This window comes from Geotrypetes seraphini, chromosome 2 (assembly GCF_902459505.1).
Source record: "Geotrypetes seraphini chromosome 2, aGeoSer1.1, whole genome shotgun sequence".
NCBI classification, from domain to species: domain Eukaryota; kingdom Metazoa; phylum Chordata; class Amphibia; order Gymnophiona; family Dermophiidae; genus Geotrypetes; species Geotrypetes seraphini.
In genome coordinates this window covers 260,446,929-260,469,743 of record NC_047085.1, presented here as the reverse complement: position 1 = coordinate 260,469,743, position 22,815 = coordinate 260,446,929, and the positions used below count along the sequence as shown (strand labels likewise).

The following is a 22,815-nucleotide window of genomic DNA, read 5'->3' as shown; positions in this document are numbered from 1 at the left end:
TGCCTCCTACCACTGATTGGTCAGCCACGATGTCGACGTCCTGTTTAAATATAAATACTATTTTGTAGCCATCGGGAGAGCAACTTCAGGGCAACGGTGGTAAAAAGTAAGTCTTGTCCGTTGCCTCTTTTCATTTCTTAACATTTAAATGGTGTTATATTTTTCACAATATCCTCAGAATTGCTATGATGCATTACAATATCGTTCTCTCATTTTTATTTTTTTTTTAGACGGTTGTGCAATCTAACACTAGCTGGTAATGGCATTGACCATTCTGTAGCACTTCCCCTGAGGGTTCTAAAGGTAAGTGCTTGCGCATTTCTGCTTTTTTATCTTAGCAGATCCAGCTGTGTTTATGGTTTTACTGTGTTGTGGTTGCCCGCTCTGCCTCTACGTCAAATATGAGAGAAATTTAAAATGATATTTATTGAAATACACTTATTAAATTATAAATTATTTAAAAATTACAAATTAACAAAATTTGGGGAAAAAAAAATTTCTATAAAAATAATCATCTAAACAGGAGGTTTTGACTAGTGATAGTACTCCAAACCCCAAACTGGTGTCTTTCTATTGATTGGACTCTGAGGGTTCTTTGAGGTCTTTTTCCTCCTTTTGGATATTTACACGCATCATATGCCATTTTTAGTGTTCTATATTAAATTGCCTTAGGTATACTTTTTTTGAACATTTTGGGCTCCTTTTATAAAGGCGCGTTTAAATTGCCACGCGCAATAGCCGCTACCACCTCCTTTTGAACAGGCAGTAGATTTTCGGCTAGTGCGCACTAATCCGGTGCGTGCGCTAAAACGCTTAGCGCACTTTCATAAAAGTTTTGTTCAGCACATAACCTATGTTCACACAATAACAAAAGCCAGCAAACATTGTGTATGTGCAGTTGCTAGGCATGTAAGCTCCCTTTCGGACCCCTGTGCGTGCAGAGAGCTTAGAAGATATAAAGTAGAGCAGAAGCCAGCAGGCAGGTCAGACTCAGTCACCGTGAAAAAATGTTATGTCGAAAAGGGGTGATCTTTGCCGCAGAGAGCCCAAATTCAGCAGAACAAGAAGAGACCAGTCTGCAGCAAACATTGGAACCATGTTGCAAAAGGTCAAATCCCCATCAGCAAAACAAGAAGTTGCTAGCCAGGCACTTAAAAGGGAAAGCAGAGGGAGAAGAGAAGGAGGGAGAGAACAAGGTGAAGTGAAAGAGGAAAAGAAAAAAGGGGAGGCAGCAAGGAGTGAACATGGTTTCCATGCTCCATATTCCAGCCACCCGTCCAGGCAATCCTAGGGTTGCCATATTTCAGGCTGCAAAACCCCAGACACATGGCCCCGCGTTGTTCCACCTCCTGCTCCACCCCATTCTCCTCCCAGTTAAGCCTCACCCCCACAAACCTACTCTCTTCTTTCCAGACAAGCTCCGGCTGCATCTGGAGGGTCTGGAGCATGTACGGATGTGTGTAATGTTATCTGCGCATGCTCAGAGGCCCTCCAGATGTGACCGGAGCTCGTCAGAGCTTTCCAAAACCCAGACAAATTGCCGGGTTTTAGAAAGTCTGCCCGGGTATCTGGACAATCCTCTAAAAAGTGGACGTGTCTGGGTTTTCTCAGGCGTTTGGTAACCCTAGGCAATCCTTATACAATAACTTGCATTTAACACTCACACATAGTCCTCCATCATTTACTCGTATACACCACCCCTCTCCAGCCATCTAACAGAACTCCCCAACATCTCCCTGCTCATTCTCTCTAAAGACAACATTCAGATATGTGGAAATTGCACAGTCTTAAGAAATATTTTGATCAATTGCATTGTTGTCCCAACTGGATTATTGCAACAGGAATATCAGCCTTGACCAACAGTTATTTACCCTCCTTTACTGTGAAGTCTGTAGAAAGCCTAATTTACATAGTCTGTTCCTCTTCCTCCTCTTTCTGGGATGCAATGGATTTCCTCAGTCTTACTCTCTACAGCAAAGTTGTAGGAGTTTCTCTGTTCTGCTCGCGTTTATTTTCTTTATTTTTCAGGGTTTTCTCCTGTAAGCAAGGCTTTTTGGTGCTGCAGAGGCTCTTGGTTCCCCCCAAGACATCTCTAGTTGTGAGAAGATAGAGACTTTGCACGATTCCTGTGTGGACAGCCTATATTAATCGTTCCCTTGGGAGCAGGCTCATCCTAAGTGTCATCCGCAGTCCCAGGTGTCATCCGCAGTGGGCTTGAGCGCAGGCTGTGAAGCTTCCGTGGAGGTTTTAAACCAGGATTGGGGCCCACTGCATTCCTCCCCCCACAACATCGTTCAGGGTCCAGTCAATGGGGAAACTGGACAGCAAGCCAAATAAACAATCTGGTTTCCCTTTGTCAGGCTTGTTTGAGGCAGAAATCTTTGCACACCTCTAACTAGAGGTTCTCTGTGAGCAGTTCCCAGCATGGCACAGTGAGTAAAGGATGTTACAGGCTATGGGAAAATCAGTGTGTGTGTTTGTGTGGAGGGTCCTTAAAAGCGAAATGTATAGGTTTATAAGGCTAGGGACAGGGTCTCCCATCTCCAAAAACCCCTTCCCTGAATTTTTGTGTTTCATTTTTGCCTCCAAGGGCTGTTTTAGGAGCTAAAATCGCTATCATGGCGGCCATCTTAGATTTCCGATTTGATTTTAAAAGCCTCCATCTGCTAGAAGGATGCTAGGATGCATAGGGAGAAGTATGGCCAGTAGGAAAAAGGAGGTATTGATGCCCCTGTATAAGACTCTGGCGAGACTTCTTCTGGCTGGAAGCAATGAGTCAGGGCTGCAGCTGCTGGAAAGCCCAAGCCGATTTGTCCCTTCTGGACTTTTGCCGTTGGATTATTTAAAATATGCTGAGGCAACAGAACTGCTTCAGTAAGTTGGACATCTGTCAGACTTATTTGATTTTGTTTTTCAATTTTTTCCAGTTTATGAATTATTTAAAATTTTATTTCATTGTTTTTACCCCTATTGTTTTTATTTTATTAATTAAATTTCCCTGAATTCTATTGTTTAACAGTTCCTCCTTTCTAGTCCTTTTTACATATTACTTTAATTCATTTAGATGATATTTACATAGATGGTGCTCCTATTTGTAAAGTTAGGAATTTCTATGAAATATTCTACATGCTTCCCTCCTCTCCACTCCTTCCTGCCCTCCATAGTCCTCCATACCCTCTTCTAACTCCTTCCTCTGTAATGTATAGGTATGTGCGACGCACAAATGGAAGAAATAAATAAATAAAAACCTCATTAGAATATTGTGTACACTAAATCCAATGCATCTTATGATACTGTGATATTTGGTATGGAAAGAGAGCAAAAAGTCAGATTTCTGCTAACAACAATAAATTATTACTAATAATGACTGGGGTTGCCATTCAGCAAATTACATATAATTGGAAGGATTGGAAGAGATTAAATTATAACTTTTGGTGGATTTCTTTATGCCATATCTATAAAATGGAAAGATTTATTGCTTTACAAAGGGGATACTTTAAGAAATTTCAGGATGTGTGGAAACCATTAACAAAATATTGTAAGGATTAAGTAAAATTATTTCCCTTTTAATTATCAGTTCAGGATATAGGGAGGGGGGTATTTTTATTATTACATATATTATATAATAATGGAAGATATGGATGGGAGGGATGGGAAAGGGGAAGGGATAAAAATTTATATAATGTACCAATGATTGTTTATAAGTGATATATTTATTGTTACTGTGAATGAATATATTTTACACTTAATGTAATTTTGAAAATGAATATAGAATATAAAAAAAAAAAAAAAAAGAATATTGTGTACAATTCTGGAGACCACACCTTCAAAGAGGTATAAACAGGATGGAGTCGGTCCAGAGGAAAGCTTCTAAACTGGTCGGTGATCTTCATCATAAAACGTATGGGGACAGAATTAAAGATCTCAATATGTATACTTCGGAGGAAAGGCAGGAGAGGAGAGACATGAGAGACGTTTAAATACCTATGTGGCATAAATGCACATGAGGCGAATCTCTTTCATTTGAAAGGAAGCTCCAGAATGAGAGAAACACTTAAGGAGAGGTACGGGGAAACTCCCCAGACTACAAATCTGTTCTGCTCTGAAAGTATAATAATTGAACAATCATAATTGAACTATTGAAACATCAAAATAACCATACCAATCAGAAACATTTATGGAGCTCAAACATTCCCACACTGTGTTATAGATGTAGATTATTCTACATACCCTTAAGGTCTGACTGGCATCAAAATCTCAGTTTTGACTCAAATTTCCTAAAATGAAACAATAGGCAGGCAAAGTAATACTGACAGGGTGGGACTCCAGAATGACACACCTATCTACTAGAAAAGATATCAGCAAGGTAAGAACCTAATCTCTTTTTCTAGTGCAATAGTTATATCATTCTAGACAGTAGGGATATACAAAAGCAGTCCCAGATACCTAGGAAAAGACCTCTGTGCCTGCTCGTAACACTAAGGAACCAAAGGTGTCCTCCCGTGTTGCCAAGTCCACTCCATAGAACTTGGAGATGTATGCAAGGTGAACCTGGTCATTGCTCTACAAATTTCTCCGGATGAAATCGCCCAAGCTTCTGCCCACAAGAAAGCCATGCTTCTTGTGCAATGTGCTTTCAAGAAGACCGGCGGTTGCTTGCCACAGGCAATATATGGTGATGAGATGGTCATCTGTATCTATCTTGAGATGGTAGCCTTAGATGCCAGACTACCAGGTGTAGCCTGACTGGTGCACACAAATAGATGGTCCAACAGTCGAAACTCATTAGTGACCTCCAGATAACTTAGAAAGACTATCCTCACATAGAATCTGGTCCTTTGACCGCATGGTCTGGAATGCTGGCAATCTTACTTCTTGATTGATAGAAACGTCGAAATGATCTTCAGCAAAAAGGATGGGATTGTGCACAAAGGAACTCACCTCCACAATCTTGAGGAAGGGCTCTCTGCATGACAGGGCCTGCAGCTCTGAGACTCATCTCACTGAGGTAATGACAATGAGGAAAATGGTCTTGATGGTAAAATCCAACAAGGACGCCTCTTATACAGTCTTATAAGGAGCCTGGCTGAGGCCATGTAGAACTACGTTAAGGTTCCATGACAAAACAGAGGTCTGAGCCTTAATGCCCCCTTTGGGAATCTGGCTAAGTCAGATGCCTTAACCAATTGGGACTTTAGACCCCTTCCAGTGCATCCAGGATGCAGCAGGAGGAGGAAGAGCTGCCATTTTGAAGAAGGGGTGGCCCTTCCAGGCAAGAGGGAATGGTGCATCCCTTCTGCCTGATTTTCGACAAAATGTACAAGGGGGAAGCAGTGTTAAGGATTTGGGGGGGGGGGAGAAGAATGATCGGAAAGTGGGGGTACTTGGTGTTGAGGGGATGTCAAGGTGTCCCGGTTTTGTCGGCGGAGGAAGGGTGCGGAACTGCGCCTCCACCCCAGGTGCCTCCTACACCACTGCTTGTACCCTCCCTAAATGATCTCCAGCAACCAGTGGTCTGATGAAATATTTTCCCAGACCTCTGCATACGCCAAGAGCCTTCCTCTTATCCTCAAGGGGAAGACTTCGGCTCTGGCATCACTGAACTTTTTTGGAGGTCGAAGCGGGACAAGAACTGGCAACTTGGCTTTGCCTAGATCCTTGATAGGAGAAGCCTCATCTCAGAGATCCTGAGTACTTTCAAAAAGTGCCTGGCATTACGAAAATTAGATTGCCCACAGCCTCTCAAGGTTTGCGGTCTGCTGTCCAGCGGAGATTGCGGCTAATAATCAGATCATCCAGACCCTTTCTTAACATCTATCCCTTGAAAGGGAGTCTGCTGAAAGTAGCCTTAGAGGTGGAATCTCCCGCCCATTGCTTGATCTAGAGCACTGCTCTTCAACCTTTTTACACCTATGGACCGGCAGAAATAAAATAATTATTTTGTGGACCGGCACCGGTCCATGGACCGGTGTTGAAGAACACTGATCTAGAGCATTCTGTAAGCTGAAATGTAATAAGCCGAGACTTTGCTCATGACCTTGATGATGTCATAGAGCAGGGGTGTCAAACTCAATCACACTAAGGGGCCGAAATCCAAAACACAGGCTAAGTCATGGGCCAGACCCCGCCCAATCTCCGCCCCTGACCTCGCCCCCATAATAGTACTAATTATAACACAATTTTTTCCATTCATTTTTCATTTATATGCACACATACACAATAATCTTATTAACACATAATGGTTAACCACAAAATTAAACTACACAAAGCACACTGGATGCTTTTCAGCATTCATTCCTACCAGAACACCGATAACCCCTATGCAAATACAGGGCCAAAAACTAAAAGTACTAATATATAAAAAAAGAAACCCCAAGATTCAAGACTCTGCATGCAGTGCAATCCAAGAGAAAAATAAACAAATGTATTTCTTCCTGAGCAGTGCAAAAATAAAACAATTCAAACACTAAATTGAAAATAAAATCATTCCCCCTACTTTTGTCGTCTCCCTCCCTCACCACTGCGGTAGTGCAGAATATTACTGGAGACAGGAGAGTTACTCATGCTCCCCCACCCCTGTGCGCATTGTACCACTGGGCCAGACCAGTAGAGAGGAAATCAAGAGGGCAAGCCTACGGTTATAATCAGCGCCCCCCCTTCCCTCCCTACCTCAATTTTCTCTTGTGGTCTGGCTTCCTCCTCTCTTCAGCGGTTCTTCCAATTCGGCGTTAGTGATCTTGCAAGTTAGGATTTCCAATTCTTCTGTGGTTTTAAAATCTATTCTGTTAAAGTTGAAGAAGTTTTTGACGATTATAGCAAGGCCTCCTCCTTTTTCCCAGCTTCTAGATAACGGAATGATTTTATAGCCCCGCAAGGGCAACCAGAAACCACAGCCTCTTTGCCTTCTCGAAAATCGCAGATTGCAGATACCGAACCTTTCTGGATAGAACATTCAAGTTTCAAGCTGGTAGGCAGCAAACTTGGCTAGGATACCTCATTGATGGCGCCAGGTTGACATACGGCGCTTTTCGGAAAAAAACAAAGACCATCCTATTCAATAAATTCATTTCCTAGCCAGACTTCCTCCACCCTTTTCAAAGCTACCGCTTATTTTTACTGAATCCACTCTTCCTCATTTATGACACCCTGTACTTACAGTCTGTTCAATGTTCTCCTCACCACTTGTATCCCGCTATTCGCTGGCTTCTTTACAACCATTTCAATGTAAGTTGTAAAAAAAAAAAAAAAGTACATAGTAGCCTATGTATACCTTTCCTCTTGCCAATTTGTACTATGTAATCACTGACCGCCCAGTGATCTCTTCCTTATTTGTACACTGTAATTCGCTGTAATCTCTTCTTTACCTGTATATGTAATTTGCTGACTGTACAGCTAATTTTCTCTGTGAACCGCCTAGAAGTCGCAAGATTATGGCAGTATAGAAAAATAAAGTTATTATTATTATTATTAATTTAACAGTGCCAGCCAGTAATTTACACCGCTGGTGTGGTTGTCAACTTCCGCGTGCCAGTGGTGCACAAGACATAAATTTAACTGTGCCGGCCCCAGCTGGGATGCATAGCTGGGGCCGTCACAGTTAAATTCATGTCTGGTGCACTGCCGGCACGCGCAAAGTGACAATTACACCGGCGGTGTAAATTACTGGACGACAATGGGGTGCGTCACTGGGGTTGACACAGTTAAATCCGTTTTTGTTTTGTTGTCGACGCGCAGTGTGGGATTTTTAACAGTGTGTGATCACCGCAGCCCACGAGTTCTACGGTTGTCATCAGGTGAGGGCCCAAAACAGAAAGCAAGGCGATATCTTGAAGTCCTGTTTACTCCCCCATATTGCCGGGGCCGCATACAACAGCCAGATAGGCCAGATTCGGCCCGCGGGCCTTGTGTTTGACATGTGTCATAGAGAGCATCAGTTACTTAATCCACCCCTGCTAGCATAAGCTGGGGCAATGGCTCGTTCTCTGCCAGCGTGAGCCCACATATCTTGCTACGACACACGCATGCCACAAAAGCAACTGCTACAACTGCTTTGATCCCTAAGGCCAAAGCTTTGCACTGTCTCTTTAGAACCATATCCATTCTGCAATCCTGTGTATCCTTTAATACTATGAAGGACCACTGAAAAGTTCTCAGCCTAACCAAGAAGAGAATAATATGGAGTTCTTCACACTTTTGACATTTTTTGTTTCATTTTATATCATTGAAATGAAAAGTGTCAAGAAAAGCATGTAATCACTTGCAAGTTTCATGGTTCCATATCATTCTCTTAATTGGGCTGAGAACTTTCCACGGCCCCTCATTTACCTCTCTCACTTGGCAGACGTGTACTTTGTTAACTGAGCAACCAAGGAATCCACCTTAGGCTGAGCGGCAGTAGCGTAACAAGGAGGGGGGGGGGCGTGGGGGGTGGTCCACCCCGGGTGCGGCCTAAGGGGGGGTGCACAGCCGGCCAGGTCAGGAAAATTCTATCGGGCCGAACTGCCTTCCTTTCCCCTTCTTCCTTTCAATTCTGCGTCGCCCTGTCATCTCGTTCCCTCTCCACTTCCATCCACCACGCCAAAATCCACGCACGCTGTCATGAACTGCACTTTTGCAGCGCGCTACCCCACCTCCAATCCTCTACCACCGCCCCTACCCGCGTAGCTGCTCATTCAAGGCTTCGGTTTCATTATGTAGTTTGGGGCGGTTCTGTCCGTTGATTGGCCATGCGGCGCTGGCTGTCTCCGCCCCTTCCCCCCATGGCTCGCGCACCGCGCAGACTGCTGCTCCCTCCTCAGAGCCGGTCTCCTCAGTGTCTCTCTCCAACGCTTTAGAGAACGGAGTAGCCTCCAACGCAGTGACTTGGGGGGCTGTTCCCCGATGGCGGCGGCAATGGCTTGGGGAGGGCAGGGAGAAAGAAAGAAAGGGGGCAGGGAGACAGAAGGAAAGAAGGGAAACAGAGGAAAAGAAAGGGGGCATGAAGAGAGAAAAAAAGAAAGGGAGGCAGGGAGAAAGAAAGGGCAGGGAGAGAGGAAGAAAAAGTTGGGGGAGGGAATGATGTCTGGAGGAGAGGAAGCATACAGGCTGAAAGAAGGGAAGAAAGATTGGATGCACAGTCAGAAGAAGAAAGTGCCACCAGAGACTCATGAAATCACCAGACAAGGTAGGAAAAATGATTTTATTTTAAATTTAGTGATCAAAATGTGTCTGAATTTATATCTGCTGTCTATATTTTGCACTATGGCTCCCCTTTTACTAAACCACAATAGCGGTTTTTAGCGCAGGGAGCTGCACTGAATGCCCAGGGCTTCTCTCGACACTCATAGGCTCCCTGTGCTAAAAACTGCTATTGTGCTTTAGTAAAAAGGGAGGGGGAGTATTTTTGTATGGTTGTTACTGAGGTGACAGTGCATAGAGTCATCTGCCTTGACCTCTTTGAAAAAACCCCAGAATAGGAATGATAATTAACATTTTCTCAGCGTACAGTGTGCTTTGTGTTTTTTTTTAAATTTTATTGTTGATAAATCATTTTGACTTGGCCATTTTAAAAGTAGCTCGCAAGCCCAAAAAATGTGGGCACCCCTGAGCTAGAGCGTTGAAGCTGCGTGTTTCTGCCGTAAAGGTCATCTCTGACGCAACCAGAAGTTGCATCAGAGACGACCTTTACAGCACCCATATGCAACTACAATGCTCTGGCTGTTGTAAGAAGGCAGTTTAGACTTCGCCGGCCACAGGGCAGGGAGGTTTGTTGGACCAGGCCTGTTGTCCGGGCTGGGGGGGGGAGAAAGCGCCACGAAGGTAAGGGGCAGGGAGGGAGAAAGGAAGAAAAGGTGGGGTGGAGAGGAAAACAGGGTAAAACAGAGGGGGGAGAAGGACGCTGAAAGCACATGGGGAAGACAGAGTGGGAAGAAGATGCTGAATGGAAATGGGGAACAGAGAGTGGGGAGAAGATGCTGAAGAACAGAGAGTGGGGAGAAGATGCTGCAGGAAAATGGGGAAGAGAGAATAGGGAGAAGACGCTGAAGGGAAATGGGGAAGAGAGAGTTGGGAGAAGACGCTGGCAGGGAAGAAGACAGAGATGCCAGACTATGTGAGGAGCGGAGGGAAGAAGATGGGTGCCAGACCAATTTGGAAGGAGGGAGAAAGGGAAAGGCACAGTAACAGAGCAAATAGAAGATGCAGAGAGAAGAGAGACAGTGAATGGAAGGAAGAGAGTAACAGGAAGATGAGGAAAGCAGAAACCAGAGAAGACAAAGGTAGAACAAAAATTTTCTATTTATTTATTGCTTTAGGACAGTGGTTCCCAACCCTGTCCTGGAGGAACACCAGGCCAATTGGGTTTTCAGGCTAGCCCTAATGAATACGCATGAAGCAAATTTGCATGCCTATCACTTCCATCATATGCAAATCTCTCTCATGCATATTCATTAGGGCTATCCTGAAAACCCGATTGGCCTGGTGTTCCTCCAGGACAGGGTTGGGAATCACTGCTTTAGGAGACATGTGTCACTGTTTCTGTGGTGTTGCATTGTATGCAGCTTCTTGCTAGTTCAATTTAACCTTTTGTCTATGTATTTCTATTTTATCCCCCCTTTTACAAAACTGTGGAGCATTTTTTAGCGCCAGCCTTGGTGGTAGCATCTCTGATGCTCAGAATTCTATGAGCGTCAGAGCTGTTACCACCGTGGCTAAAATCCACAGTAGAGTTTTGTAAAAGGGGAGGGGTTAGTTTGTGATGACATATTCCATACTAGGCGAAGGTGTGTTCTATGTGTTCGAAAGACTGGTTTTCTGTTAGGATTGACGGTGTAGGATTGATCTTTACTAGTCTGGCTTGTTTAGTTTTACAATGGGTGTAGTGATGTTGTACTGCTCACTGCAGTATGTAAGATGCTGCCTTTTCCTAGGTACTCATTTGTGACATGTGGCTTGTTACTAAAAATCATGTTTTTCGTACAGATGGGGGGGTGCCAAAAAATTATGGGCCCTGGGTGTCACATATGCTAGGTATGCCACTGCTGAGCAGATATCTGTTGACACTCCTGTGCCATAGGATACAGCCTTGACATTGTTTTGGCTACCTTTAAAGAGCCATCAGGAGCATCCCAGTGCTCAGTGACTGACATACTCATATCAGGATGTCAGGGAAAGATGTGGGTTGCACTCTCACTCTGCTCAGGATAGAACACCGAGTGGAAGGGGCCTGCTGGGAATCTAACTGTATGTCCTGCAGGGAGTCGGTAATGAGCTCTAATAGTACTGAATGCTTCAACAGCCAGCGTACTATGGGATCCTCCCCATGATAGAAGGCCACCAATGCTTCCTATGTACTTGCTCCTGTTTATGACTCTATATCTCCCAGCAGGGAAGATTCTCTATGTGACAGCAAGGGCATACAGAGTGATCCCTCGCCCTCCGAGTCCCTGTCAGAAAGGTCCACAGGATCCTAGTCAACTGCTGGTAATGACTGATGTACCTTGGGAGCCCAAACCCCCTTGCACAACCTCTAGCTCACTGTCAGACCTCATATGAGGATCCCGGCTATCCAAATAAGCGCTCCACATCAAATTAACAAATTTAGAAGAAAAGGTCTTACTAGATATCAATGAGTCCTCTTTAGGTTTCTCCACCTTGAAAAATACAGAAAATAATTAAGAAATATACAGAGCAGATCAGAAGCTCATGTATAGAAGGAAAAACTGAAGAGGGCAGCAGAGCCCTCTGGAGAAGGAGGAGGAGTTGAAAACCTGGAATAGATTCCTTCTGCATGGCTCACAAGCATGGGGGAGAATATCGTACTGTCCAGAACACACCTATAGCACTAGAAATGCAGTTCCAAACCAATAAAATATGGCAAAAAGATATAGAATTATTTCCTATTATATATTATATTGGAAGCCACAGGATTGATCAAAAAGATTTTCCAAGCACACCTGGATATGTTGCCTATACACATCATATAACATCTAGCTCTAACAAAAAATAAATACTAACAATGCTACTAGCCAGTGGTGGGTTTACCCAACAGAGAATTACATTTATCAAAAAAATAGAGAAAAAAACCTCAACACCATTTACACAAGCAGCAATCCAAACAGATTTTTAGCTGCTCGCTTATTTATCATCATAAACTCCACATACAAAAAATGTCAATCTCAATAAGGGACCAAGCTCACAACTAACCCATTCTAGAAGACTGCCCCTTAGAAAAAACCCATATACTCCCCCCTCACACCCTACTCATCCAGCTCATTCCACTCTATGAGACTTCCACACGCATACACCTGTGTCTGCAAATGGAGGAAGAGGAAACCTGATATTGTTTCACACTAGTGCAGGGATCAGCAACCTTTTTACAGTAAAGAACCAATTCATCCATAATGTCTGACCCAAGATTTACAAAGAGCTGCAAGGTGTAGCTTCTCTCCCCTACAACCTCTTGCAGGTCTCGGGAACCTCTCATCCCTCCCTCCAGGAAATGCAACGAGCAGCTGTGAGAGGTCACGGCAGCTATTTTAGAAGGCAGCCATGAGGAGGCAGGAGCAAGAGGACCGTATTCCTGCCACAAAGACTCCAGCTGGATCACCAGGTACCTCAGTGGGGAGGAGGGAGGCGGAATCATGGAGCTGGGAAGGGGATTAAATGGTCAGGGTTTGGGTCTGAGCCTGGAGAGTCGCCACCAAATGCAAGAATAGCTGCAGGTTGTTGACCCCTGCACCAGTGTATGCTTTTCCACTTATCTTTTGTATATAGTTTAAACATTAGAACTCTTACAACAGCAGACATGTAATAAATAATTGACAGGCAAGAACAAGTGTAGAAAGCATTTTACTGTTTCTACCTCTGGCTCATAGATTTTGTGGTTTCAGCCAGCACACAGAATGAAGCAAATAAGAGGACTGGGAAAGGGGGTAGGGAAGAGAGAGAAAGAAAGGAGCAGTTATTGAAGAAAACCCAACCTTAAGAACATAAGAATGGTCTTACTGGGTCAGACCAATGATCCATCAAGCCCAGTAGCCAGTTCTCACGGTGGCCAAAACCCAAAGAGTAGCAACATTCTGTGCTACTGATCCAGGGCAAGCAGTGGCTTCCCCCATGTCTTTCTCATTAACTTTTCCTTCAGGAAATTGTCCAAACCTTTCTTAAAACCAGCTACTTCAATCCGCTCTTACCACAACCTCTGGCAATGCATTCCAGAGCTTAACTATTCTCTGAGTGAAAACCAACTGAATGGAGAGAGTCATTTAAAATCTCTAAGTGCCATAAGGCTAGCACTACAAACAGTAAAACCAGCAGAGATTTTGATTTTAAGAGAAAATGCTCTTTAACAGTTAATCACACATATTTTCAACATATTTCCTACACTAAAATCCTGTATTTATGGAAGAAGAGTTCTCTCACCTACCAGTCATATGAATATGACAAAGTCTCTTAAAAGCAGTGTTCTTCAACCTTTTTACACCTATGGACCGGCGGAAATAAAAAGAATTATTTTGTGGACCAGCAGTTGAAGAACACTGGGCTAAGCTGTGGGCCAGACCCCACCCGTGTCCACCCAATCTCTGCCCCAGACCCCCACCCCCATAATAGTACTACACTTCTACCTCCGTATTCGTGGTTTTTAAGCTTGCTGGCTCCTCCCCCCCAAATTACATCAGCTTGCATAGAGAAATCACCGATTCCAAGCGTTTACAGCGAAAATTGCTGATTTCCAGCACTTTCATTACTGTGTTTTGCCTCTCCTTCAGGAACAGGCCAGGTCTCCCACCATGTTACTTGCGGTTTCACCGTATTCATGATAGTTTTTAATAGAAAACAGCAAATAACATATGAAAACGGTACACGCAGTTTTTCTGTATTTGTGGTTCCGTTAATCCCCTATCACAGCAAATACGGAGGGAGAAGTGTAATTATAAACACTTTTCCATTCATTTTTCATATATACACATAATATAATCTTATTTACAACAAATAATAGTTAACCACAAAATTAAACTACACAAAGGACACCGTATGCTTCTCAACATTCATTCCTACCAGAACACCATAACCCCTATGCAAATACAGGACCAAAAACTAAAAGTACTAATATATACAAACAAACTCTAAGATGCAAGACTCTGCATGTAATACAACCCCAGAGAAAGAAACAAATGCATTTCTTCCTGAAAAGTGCAAAATACAGACAGCAGATGTAAATTCTGACACAATTCAATCACTAAATTTAAAAAATAAAAAATCCTTCCCCCTACCTTTGTTGTCTCCCTCCCTCCATACTGTACCTTACCTTCTGGCCTTTTTAACTGCTTTACTGACATTCTCATTTTCGTGCAATACCCCCGCCAGAGCTCCCACATGGGGACGAGCGCATTTTAGGCGCTCCCTCATATAGTCCCCCAAGTGTGTGGATGACGTTGCTGGCGTAGAAATGCTCCCGGGCAGCGGCTCCTCGCGCGTCCCGCCTGGAAGCCTTCCCTCTGACGTTAGACGTTGAGACGTCAGAGGGAAGGCTTCCGGTTCAGGCGCAGGAGTCCCGTAGGAGCCGCTGCCTGGGGCTTTGCGCCCTGCGGCAGTGAGGACGGGGGAGCGGGCATTAATCTTACGTTTGAAGAACACTGTCTGGGGCCCGATGCACGTGTCGGCCCGGCGCTTTGAACAACACAGTCTTAAAGCAAAACCTCAACCAGGAAACAGGTGGGGAAAGATCAATCAAATAAGCGTTAGCGGGAAAACGGGTAACTGATGAAGTAAAGGTGAGGCACTACCTCGGGGATCAATCAGCAGTTTTCTGGGAGAGGACTATGGCCGCGGCTCCGGTTGTAGTTCACACATAAGCATTCAAATCGCTTGAGAAAAGATCACCCTAATTTGACAAAAGCGACTTTCCTTTTTTTTTCGTCTTCATGTTGCAGTACTAATACGATCTTGCTAGACGAGCTATGCGCCCTATTCCAAGGGCTCCTTGGCGGGATGGGGAGCCCCGAACGGCTGCCTGTTTCAGGGGTGTCCAATGTCGGTCCTCGAGGGCCGCAATCCAGTCGGGTTTTCCCCAATGAATATGCATTGAAAGCAGTGCATGCACATAGATCTCATGCATATTCATTGGGGAAATCCTGAAAACCCGACTGGATTGCGGCCCTCGAGGACCGACATTGGACACCCCTGGCCTGTTTGAAGATTTCGCCTGGGGTCTGGAGGAGCCGCCCCGGCAGGAGACAGCGCGAGGCTCCCACTTTGCTCCTAACAAGATCCGACGCGTTTGTATTGTTCGAACACAGCCCAGACCGCAGAACCCCCGCGAGCCAATCGCCTGCAGGACAGGAGTGGAAGGGCGTGACTTCCTCTTATCAAGGGGCTTTTACCGCCTCATCTGGATTGGGGAAGTGTGATATATATATTTATTTATTTTTAAATTCCCACCAAAATCACACTTACCCAATCCAGATATATATATAAAATAGATGGACCCGTTGGGGCAACCTTTCCTCTCCAGTTGCAATGGGAGAACGAAAACGGGTTCAAGAAAGGGTCGGCCATGTGGCAGTTCACCACTAGGGGTTTCAGAAAATAACTCGTCTCCTAAAGGTTCAAAGCTTACCGGTGGCTTCCGTATTTACAAAATTTAAATAGGAAGTGTGGCAACCACTCTGCACACCTAGCGCCTCTTCTATTAAACTGCGCTAGTATATGAATGCAAGCCTAATATAGTTTGTGTTTGCAAGTTTGAATGCGAGGTAAAGCAAGCCTTGAGATTACAAGTCAACCCCTGAGGAAGGCTTTCTACTGGAAGCCAAAACACGGACCGTGTTGGGTCCAATGATAAAAGCAAAAGGACTTTATATTAGACTTGTGTTCATATATGTAGAATGTTTTAACAGAGGATTATTTGTAATAAATTACGATTGTTCTAGAGCAGGGGTGTCAAAGTCCTTCCTTGAGGGCCACAATCCAGTCGGGTTTTCAGGATTTCCCCAATGAATATGCATGAGATCTATTTCCATGAACTTCTTTCATTGTATGCTAATAGATCTTATGCATATTCATTGGGGAATCCTGAAAACTCGACTGCATTGCGGCCCTCCAGGAGGGACTTTGGCATCCCTGTTCTAGAGGCTGATGTGTGTACAGTCCCTTCCCCACTTGTCTCTTTGCTGTGTTACATTTTAGATGGGCTTGTGTTTTCCTTTTTGTGGAGTACACAGCAGTATTTTTTTTTTAGCATCAATTTCACAGCAGGAGTAGGCTCTGTCGCAAAGCTTTCTCTGCATAGGCCCCCGTTTGCAGGTCTGAACCCCACCTCTGAGTGTTTTATTATGGGGGTTTGTTTGTTTTTTACTGTTTGGTTATCATTTCTGTTTTCATATTGCTGCTGTCACTTTGCACCTCACCCAGGGTCCTTGGACAAAGGGACACTCACCAAAAATAAATAAGGCTAGAGGAGTTTTGGCTCTCATGCCACATATTGACCCAGTATTCATGTGCTAACAGAAACAAAAAAAAGCATCATAATCCTGAGCAAGCAAAACTACCCAATTCCAGGAGGGAGACTGTAAACCAGTCCTGGACTAATAACCCTATCTTGGAGCACTATGGAAATTGCAGCACCAATTTCATTGGAGAGAATGAGGGAACACTGCTTTAAGATATGAGGCCAAAACTTGGCTGGCCAAAGTTGGGCAACATGGCAACGGTGGTACAAGTGAGTGGACCATGCTCCTTCAGTCTCTTCTCCACCTCTCTAACATACGCTCTATACTGTGTCACCATCTGCAAAAAGTCAATGTCCAGATGTGGGGGTGGGAGATTGCTGATTTCCCCCTCCACCCCATAGGATCTTAGTATGGAAATGGAGGGGGGAGGGGTGACAGAACCCCCCCCCCCCCAGCAACAGGAATTTTAAGAATATTTACGGTAATTCCTTTTCTGCTTTTTAATTTGACCATAGTTTGTCAAAAGCAGAAACATTTGGCTCATTTTATGGAAACTCATTCTGGGAAACATAACAGATGAGGCATGAGAACAGAAGGAGATCCCCTATCATCGCTTTTCAGTTTTATAGAGGACATGACCCTTGGCTCTGCTCAACTGTGGTTGATCCACATTATAGGAAAGGTTAACTAGCTGATCCCCAAAATACAAAAGGTTGAGAAAGCACAGATCTATTGTAGAAACAAGCCAACTGCTTCCAATTTTTCCTGGAATAAACAAACCAGCTTATTTCACTGGTTCTGTCTTCCTTCCAGTAAAGAACTTGTTAGTTTATACTGGAATGGCTGCCTGCTGTCTAATAAAACTTTTTTTTTTATGACTACTGAAGATACGCAGCACTTCACAATGGATATAAGTACAGAGGGCCAGATTCTGTAAGAAGCACCTAAATTTCTACCTTCATTAATTACCTAAACAAGCTTTTACAAGCTTATAATTGGTAAAAAAAAAAATGTAATTGGTCGATAGGCGCCTATCTAAATATATGAAAGGTAGGCACCTATTGCATGGTGCCTAGCAGTGCCTAATGCCTAAATGAGCATGTTTGGGGGGTGGAGACAGAGTTAGGTGCTGCTTGGCGTGATGTAGGCCAGTAAAATCCTGGCCCATATTACCAGCGCCTAAGGTTTGTGATAGGCACCATTAGACGTGATTCTGTAAATGGTGCATAAGTGTGATTGAATATATGGCCGGCACTTTTTTTTAAGGTACCTGCTGATTTAGGCACTATTTACAGAATCTGGCCCTCCACGTGCCTTCCCTGAAGAACTCACAGTCTTAAGAGGCTGGAGCAGAAGCATGCAGTTGATGGGCGGTTCTGCACACACATTACTAGTTGCATGATAGAGAAAAGGTTCATCACTGTGGCAGTTAACTTGCAACCTGTATTACAATGAACGGCCTTTGGGTATTCCTCCGCAATGCACAGAAGTCAACGATGAATTTTCATGCACATGCACCGTGAGAAAATTATCACCAGGTCCCAAACAGTGTAGCAGGATTTAATATCTGTTTTAGGATCTTAATGCTTTATTTTTCATCTGCAATTTCAAAAGAAAGAACAGGAGGGAACAGCTCTGTATACATGTCCAAACAAAAGCAAACGTACAAGCACACACTGACTGCACCTGACCTGGAATGCTGGTCTGCACATAATAAATATTAATCTTGCAAAAATTTTAAGTGCAAGAAACTTTTGAGAGGCTAATATCTATGCACAGAACATCATTTTGGTTCATGCACAGATGTGTGCTGGAACTTTCAGTTAACTTTGGACATATGCATAGTGAGGCCACCCCTCACTTTAGAACCGTGTGTGTGTATCCAGTAAGCATTCCCTGATTAGTGCTCAAGTTCCGCGTGCTTATGTATAAATGTTTTTATTGAAAGGTATAAATACAATCAAACAGGTCAAAAAAGCAAAAGTATACAATGCAAGTACAACCAAACCCCCCCCCCCAACACCCCACATTCCGAGCAATCCAACTATCAGAATGCATGGCTAATCAAGGGTTCAATAGATGACTACGAGCAGTATGAGTTAATGTGAGCCAAAATGGCTCCCAAATGTTACAAAAGAAAAGTCCCTGTGGGGTATCCAAGGAAGTCAAAGAAAGGCGTTCCATAGAAGCTTGATGTATCATAAGAGTACGCCAATGAGACAATGTTGGGGGATCAGGTACAATCCAACAGTGCAATATTGTCTTTTTCCCCAGCAAAACAGCACGTTCCAAAAACCCCCGGAACCCCTTTGGAGACACATGAGGGATATGCTCCAATTTGAAGAGCAACTCAGGACAACTATGATGCGGTATACAAACCTAAGGATTAGATTAGATTAGTATAGCCAAGCTGCCACATGTTAGTAATATGGTGTCTCAACTGATTCCAAAAGCCCTGGACCAAAGGACAAGCCCAGAATTAATGTCCTAAGGTGGCCATTGGTTGATTGCATTTAAGGCAAGCATCAGTCTGGCTAAGTTTGGCTTGATGAAAATAAGCCAGGGATCTATGGAGTCAAAGTAGAAACTTGTAGTTCATTTCAATTAAAGTTACCTGAGGGGTGATGTCAGATGTATGTTTAAGTCCTTTCTGAATGGTCACTCCTGTAACCACACAAGATTCCACATGCTTAAAATTTCCATCTCATTAGCTTACTGCATCTCTATGATATATTTTATCAGTAATTTCATGATAGAGGCCATGTGCTTAGGGTTACCATATTTTTCTCCAGGAAACTCCGAACATGTGACCCCACCCTGTTCTGCCTCCAGCCCCACTCCCACAAAGCCTCCTCTTGTCTTTCAGACGAGCTCCAGCCACATCTAGAGGGCCTTGAGCATGCACGGATGTGTGTGACATCATCCACACCTGCTCAAAGGCCATCCAGATGTGGCTGGAGCTCATCAGGTTTTGGAAAGTCTGTGTGGGAGCCCGGACAGTCCTCTAAAAAGAAGGACCTGTCTGGGTTTTCCCAGACGTCTGGTAACCTGCACTCAGCATGTGGGCTTTCTACTTTGGCCTCTGTACCCAAGACGAAAAGAGATAAAGGGGCCCTTTTACACAGGGATGCACTAAATGCTAAGAAGCTCATTTTATACTCTCAACTGCTGAATTATATGGGCTCTCTTTGGATTCATCTCCTCCACCACCCCGTTGCTTTGGGGCCAAGGAGAGGACCCATTGCTGCACCTGCCTTAAAGCTCAGGAGAGCGGAGTTGGGGCCAAGTGGAACAGTTGCAGTCTGGGGTTAGCCCTGGCATTGATTGGCAACTGTATGAGCCACTGCTGTTATTGCAGCCCGAGTTAGCTCTTTCTGACCAGGCGCAAAGTGGAGGAGAGAGAGGCTTGGGGGAGAAGGGGAGGAGGCAGGATAGGGGCTGGAAAAGAAACTGGAAGGAAAGGTGCTAGGGAAGAGTTCAAAGTTATTTCCTTTGGGGAGAAAGATGAGCACAAGAGAATGAGAGTTTGTATTTCAGATTTCTTACACTTGGCCAATTCTTTAATGGGACTAACCTGGGAAAACAAATACACCTTAGAGACCTAGGCAATTGGCCCTGCACCCCACGAAGGTAAGACCTTCCCGATGCTAGGAGGAAAACTGGAGCAGCTCCCCTTCATTTGCAGACTATGAAGGGTCCCGACCATTTCTGCCTTCAGTGGGACCAGATAACAGGTTGTTAAACTCCTCCTCCCCCAACGTTTCTCAACCTCGGATCCAAGACAGGAAGAAACAGATTGGATCTTAGCCTATAAAGAAAGCAGGAATTGATAGTGCCATTAAGTAGTTTTCTCTCAGTTATATTTCTTGTAGTTAATTTGAAGTCACTTAAGGGTAAGATATAATTACCTCATTGTGGTTTTATCCTGGAAGAAAAAAAAAAATAAAAACTTACTAGTAGTATATTGTGCACCAGAAGGGGAAAAATGGAAAGTAATGGGTATATTATATATCTCTTGACATCAGTCTACATGGCAGCCCTGTGAAGAGCCCACTCCAATGCAGGAAGCCTTTTAATGGAGAGTGTCAAATACCAAGAAAGTGCCAGCAGATTCAGTAAATTGGGATACTGGCCAAAACATTTTTAGGAATTAGGAAGCCATTTCTTGTTCTTCCCTTTGACTCATTCTGTTCTCTTTTCCTTCCTTTCCTCCTTGCTGTCAGTCTCTTCCCTAGCACCTTTCCTTCCAGTTTCTTTTCCAGCCCCTATCCTTCCCCCCCAAGCCTCTCTCTCCACTTTGCAGCCTGGTCAGAAAGAGCTAACTCGGGCTGCAATAACAACAGTGGCTCATACAGTTGCCAATCAGTGCCAGGGCTAACCCCAGACTGCAACTGTTCCACTTGGCCCCAACTCCGCTCTCTTCAACTGTAAGGCAGGTGCAGCAATGGGTCCTCTCCTTGGCCCCAGAGCAACGGGGTGGTGGAGGAGATGAATCCAAAGAGAGCCCATATAATTCAGCAGCTGAGAGTTGAGTGGGGAGAAGTATTGAGGAGAAGTATTTACTGTGACGTTGAGGGGATCTTCTACAACGTTGATCCGATTTAAAGTGTGAGGAGCTTCAACATCAAGATGATGTTCTCCTAGACCTCGAGCGATGGCATTGGGGAGTATGAGACCTTGCCCTCAAAGATCACTTAGAATGCTGCTCGGGCTCAGCTGGTATCGGTTGTGCCATAGCTGGGGCTTGAGGCACCTTTGTGCATCTCTGATTGGCTGATGTGCCCAGGCCCCTCCAAAGGGAGGAGCCTGAGGTGCCTCAGCCAATCAGGGCCTTAGGCCTTGCCCCGTGCATCAGATGATGCATCGGTGTGGGGCCTAAGGCCGCTATTGGGCGGCGGCGACCCCGGGGAGCAGGAGCAGGAAGACTTTACTCCTGCTCCCGAAGATCGTCATAGGAGCAGAAGGGTCCGGGCACCCCTCCTGCTCCCGAAGATGGATTTTCTTTTGCGGCAAAGGAGCAGGAGGATCTGGGCACCTTTCCTGCTCTCGATGATGATGGCATCCTTGGCGGAAGGAGCAGAAGGGACTGGGCACCCCTCCTGCTCCCAACTATTGCAAAGGTACCGGGGTGGGTGGGTGGGCCGGGCCTGACTGCCTGGGCCGACCAGGGGTGGGCCCGAGGGTGGGAGGACTAGGAGCAAGAGGGACCGAGCACTCCTCCTGCTCCCAACATTTTTGTGCTGGGGTGGGTGGGCCGTGCAGGGAGGGGGGCGAGGGCCGGTGTCGAGCAGGGCTGGTGTGTCGGGCTCATGCCCGATCTCTCTTCCCTGCTCCTTGGACCCTTCTACTCTGCCGCCGTTCACCGCAGTGCAGGCCCGCTTTAAAACCACGGACTTGCACTGCAGGGAACGGCAGCAGAAAGCAGGAGAGTCCGGGAGCAGGCAAGAGAGATCAGGGCAGGCAGGAGTGCTCAGGGCCTGGGGGGGGGGGTGTCGGACAGATCTCTCTTGCCTGCTCCTGGACTCTCCTGCTCTCTGCCGCCGTTCTCCACAGTGCAGGCCCACTTTAAAACCACGGGCTTGCACTGCAGAGAATGGCGGCAGAGAGTAGGAGAGTCTGGGAGCAGGGAAGAGAGATCTGGGCTAGGCTGAGCCCTGACAGCAGTGACCGGAGGCTGCTTCTCCTGTCACTACTGTCAGGGTGTGCGCATGAGCAGGGATCGCTCTGGCCGTGGGTAGGGGGCGTGCTAACAATCGTCCTCATTTGCATGCAGGCCTTTACTGAATCAGTCGGCCAGCATGCAATAGGAAACGGATCGTGCACGGTTTGTAGGTTTAGTGAATCCTGCCCTTTGTAAGGAGGCTTAGCAGTTTCTAAGTGTTTATTTATTCATTTAATTAACACATTTATATACCGCCTAAATCTAGGCAGTTTCCGTCTTAACAGATATTATAATTCCTGAGGCAGGTGGTTTCTTGCCAAAACACTGCTCCATGTTGAGTCTTTTATCTGGTTTCTTGATAATCTATGAATAAACACTATGTTCCAGTGCAATAGGTGAGACATTCTAGAAGATCAACAATGTCAATAACATAACATCATATTTCTATACCACATAACCATAAGTTCAATGTGGTTTACAAAAATTGCATAATCTACAAAAAAGAGCCATAGATAACTACTCAGACAAGTACTTAGGGAAAAGATAAGACTTCAATTGTTTCCTAAAGTGTTCATAAGAGTGAGAAGTGTCTTTTGTCATGAAAAGCTGCTTGAAATGAAAGCAGATGATCATGGTTTGTCTTGCCTTTGCAGCCTTTAACAGAGGGAAATACAACAGACCATGTGATTTTTTTAAATATTCTAATGGGATGCAATTGAATAT

At 44.8% G+C, this 22,815-nt stretch overlaps 1 protein-coding gene across 4 annotated transcripts in view; it reads right to left on the bottom strand.

The window, feature by feature from the left end:
• The window catches only part of MGAT3 (beta-1,4-mannosyl-glycoprotein 4-beta-N-acetylglucosaminyltransferase), a 254,516-nt gene that overhangs the window by 132,589 nt on the left and 99,112 nt on the right, over nucleotides 1-22,815 (bottom strand). The window contains exon 1 of one of the 4 annotated variants that reach the window (XM_033929501.1): nucleotides 14,766-14,974. The exons of 1 other annotated variant lie outside the window; for it this stretch is intronic. Coding sequence is in view for 1 of the 3 variants with exons in the window: in XM_033929499.1 (XP_033785390.1) it covers nucleotides 14,288-14,388 (101 nt within the window). In the remaining 2 variants the exon portion in view is untranslated. Of the gene's footprint in view, nucleotides 1-13,405; nucleotides 13,427-14,287; nucleotides 14,477-14,765; nucleotides 14,975-22,815 lie in introns of those variants that run through there. 2 more of the 4 variants (XM_033929499.1, XM_033929502.1) reach the window with 2 other exon arrangements.